This window comes from Pundamilia nyererei, unplaced genomic scaffold (assembly GCF_000239375.1).
Source record: "Pundamilia nyererei isolate P.nyererei 1_Seehausen unplaced genomic scaffold, PunNye1.0 scaffold00091, whole genome shotgun sequence".
Taxonomy (NCBI): domain Eukaryota; kingdom Metazoa; phylum Chordata; class Actinopteri; order Cichliformes; family Cichlidae; genus Pundamilia; species Pundamilia nyererei.
This window is the reverse complement of record NW_005187492.1, coordinates 39,001-41,076: the sequence shown is the minus strand read 5'-3', so window position 1 is coordinate 41,076 and position 2,076 is coordinate 39,001. Positions and strand designations below refer to the sequence as shown.

Below are 2,076 nucleotides of genomic sequence, written 5' to 3'. Positions count from 1 at the left end.
ATGAGCTGAGTCCTAGATCCGTCAACTTGGTGAAAAGCTTGGAGGGAATTATTGTGTTGAATGCTGAACTGTAGTCCACGAACAGCATCCTCTGCCAGTGTCCAGGTGACTCAGGGATGTGTGAAGCAGGTGAGATATGGCATCAGTTTATGAACATAAACATAAACAGTTTATGATCTTTAAAATGAATTCTGAATTTATTAAATTTCTGTACTCATTTCTGCACTCACAATGATATGTAATACGTGTTTTAAACAATATAATTATGAAGACCTCTGTAACTAGTAATTATTTAAAGTATTTTAAAGTGAAACCTCATCCATAAGGTGCATCATGCGACTAGGATGTTCAAAGACAATGACAACTCGAGCTGTAGAGGTTTTCATCAAATCAACAATCCTCCGGAGTTCATCTGTGTCTTTGTCCCAGGGTAAAACCTCAGTGTAGGCCAGGCAACCTTCACCAGACACACTCAGCTCAGACTGAAAGGATCTGGCTGCATGAAGTCCATAATCATCATCACTGACGAGCAGACCTGCCCAAGTCCAGCCGAAATGTTTTAGAATCTGGATCATTGCACGTACCTAAGTGAATACAGATTAACGTGTAAGTGCACCGAAAAGAAAAGGAAAACTTTCGGCGTGTTATTTATTTTTTTTCATCATCCACAATACAGCATTTAAATATAATTGCAATTTAGGCTTAATCTCTGAGATAATACAGATATTAAATAGAGTGTAATTCTCAAAACTAATTATATTGTTATTTCTAATATTTTCACATCCTTGTGTTTTCTTCTTTTACACAGATATTGAAACAGACTTTTGCATTTCCATTTTAATTGTGATGACAAATTTTCACCTGGAAAGCATCACTTGGGATCGTTCTAAAGAAGGATGGATACTTTTGACGGTCACTCAGGCAGGAACATGTGGCAAAATAACTCACCTGTGAAAGATACAGACTGTATATTGGGGCGCTATCCACGTAGAGATATCTTAACTTTGTCATCATGACTGCATTATTTTTTTCATAAAATGGTTTTACATTTTCAATTATATCAAATTAATCCATGAAAACTGTCACATGGTCAAGCAGAAAACTTACCATAGGTACTCTGTACAAGCCTAAGACGTTGGAGATTGCAATAGAATTTGTAGAAGATGAATCACCGACAACCCCTATGACTGGAGGATTTCCAACACATGTATCATCTACTACAATTTGATCCTCTTGACCACTGGCTAATGACAATGCTCCACGGAATCCAATTCCAAGTTCAAGGCAGTTATCATACAGAGTGTATCCCAGAGTCACATTTGGTAGCAGGTTTGAGTTTCTGTTGATCTCATCAATAGCAAAGGCCATGGTCTGTGCAAGCTTAAATCCTAGGACATACACACTAAGACAAGAAAATTTTAATTACTAATATATATAATACAACACAGGTTTTAAATTACAAGTAAACGAGTGCCTTTTGAAAAAGTTAAAAAAGTAGAAATATTATAAACAATTAAGGATACTGAATAAATAAAGAAACAATATATATGCAATATAATATCTGACAATAAAATATATGTACAATGCAGATTTTAGAAAAATAAGAAAATGAGTGCAGTTTGAAAATGTTGCAAAAGTAATGACATTTTAATCAATTAAGGAAACTGAATAACAATTAAATATTATTGAAAAAAAATGAAGATCCATTGTGTAGTTATTTTAGATATAAAATACATATTTAAACTGGAAATAAGTTTAACAGTTTTCTTATTCCATTTTTTTCATTCTGTTTCCCTGTCATAGTTACCCATGGCAAGTAGGCTTTTGTGGCTGCGAGGTAAAAGACAGATCAGGAACACTTGAAAAGAAATGGACTTGAAACAGTCCACCCAGAACCACATCTCCAGTTTTTTGCATCTCATTTAGATGAAACTGTCCCTGCAGCTGACAGGACAAAGAAAACTGAGGAGTGGATTGAGTCGAAGAAACACAGGAATACAGCAAAACAACCACAACTAAATTGTTATGCAAAGATGAGCACATGGCAGCTTTCTGAATTGTTGAGACCAGTCATTA

General features: G+C 35.1%; 1 protein-coding gene across 1 annotated transcript in view; it reads right to left on the bottom strand.

The window, feature by feature from the left end:
• LOC102202799 (extracellular calcium-sensing receptor-like) overlaps positions 1-1,947 on the bottom strand; it is an 8,733-nt gene extending 6,786 nt beyond the window's left edge. Inside the window, exons 1-4 of the mRNA XM_013912461.1 lie at positions 1,808-1,947; positions 1,108-1,402; positions 862-948; positions 315-584 (exon numbers count right to left, since the gene is read on the bottom strand). Coding sequence (XP_013767915.1) covers positions 315-584; positions 862-948; positions 1,108-1,402; positions 1,808-1,917 — 762 coding nt within the window. The 5' untranslated portion in view covers positions 1,918-1,947. The remainder of the gene's footprint in view (positions 1-314; positions 585-861; positions 949-1,107; positions 1,403-1,807) is intronic.
• Positions 1,948-2,076: the final 129 nt, after the last annotated feature.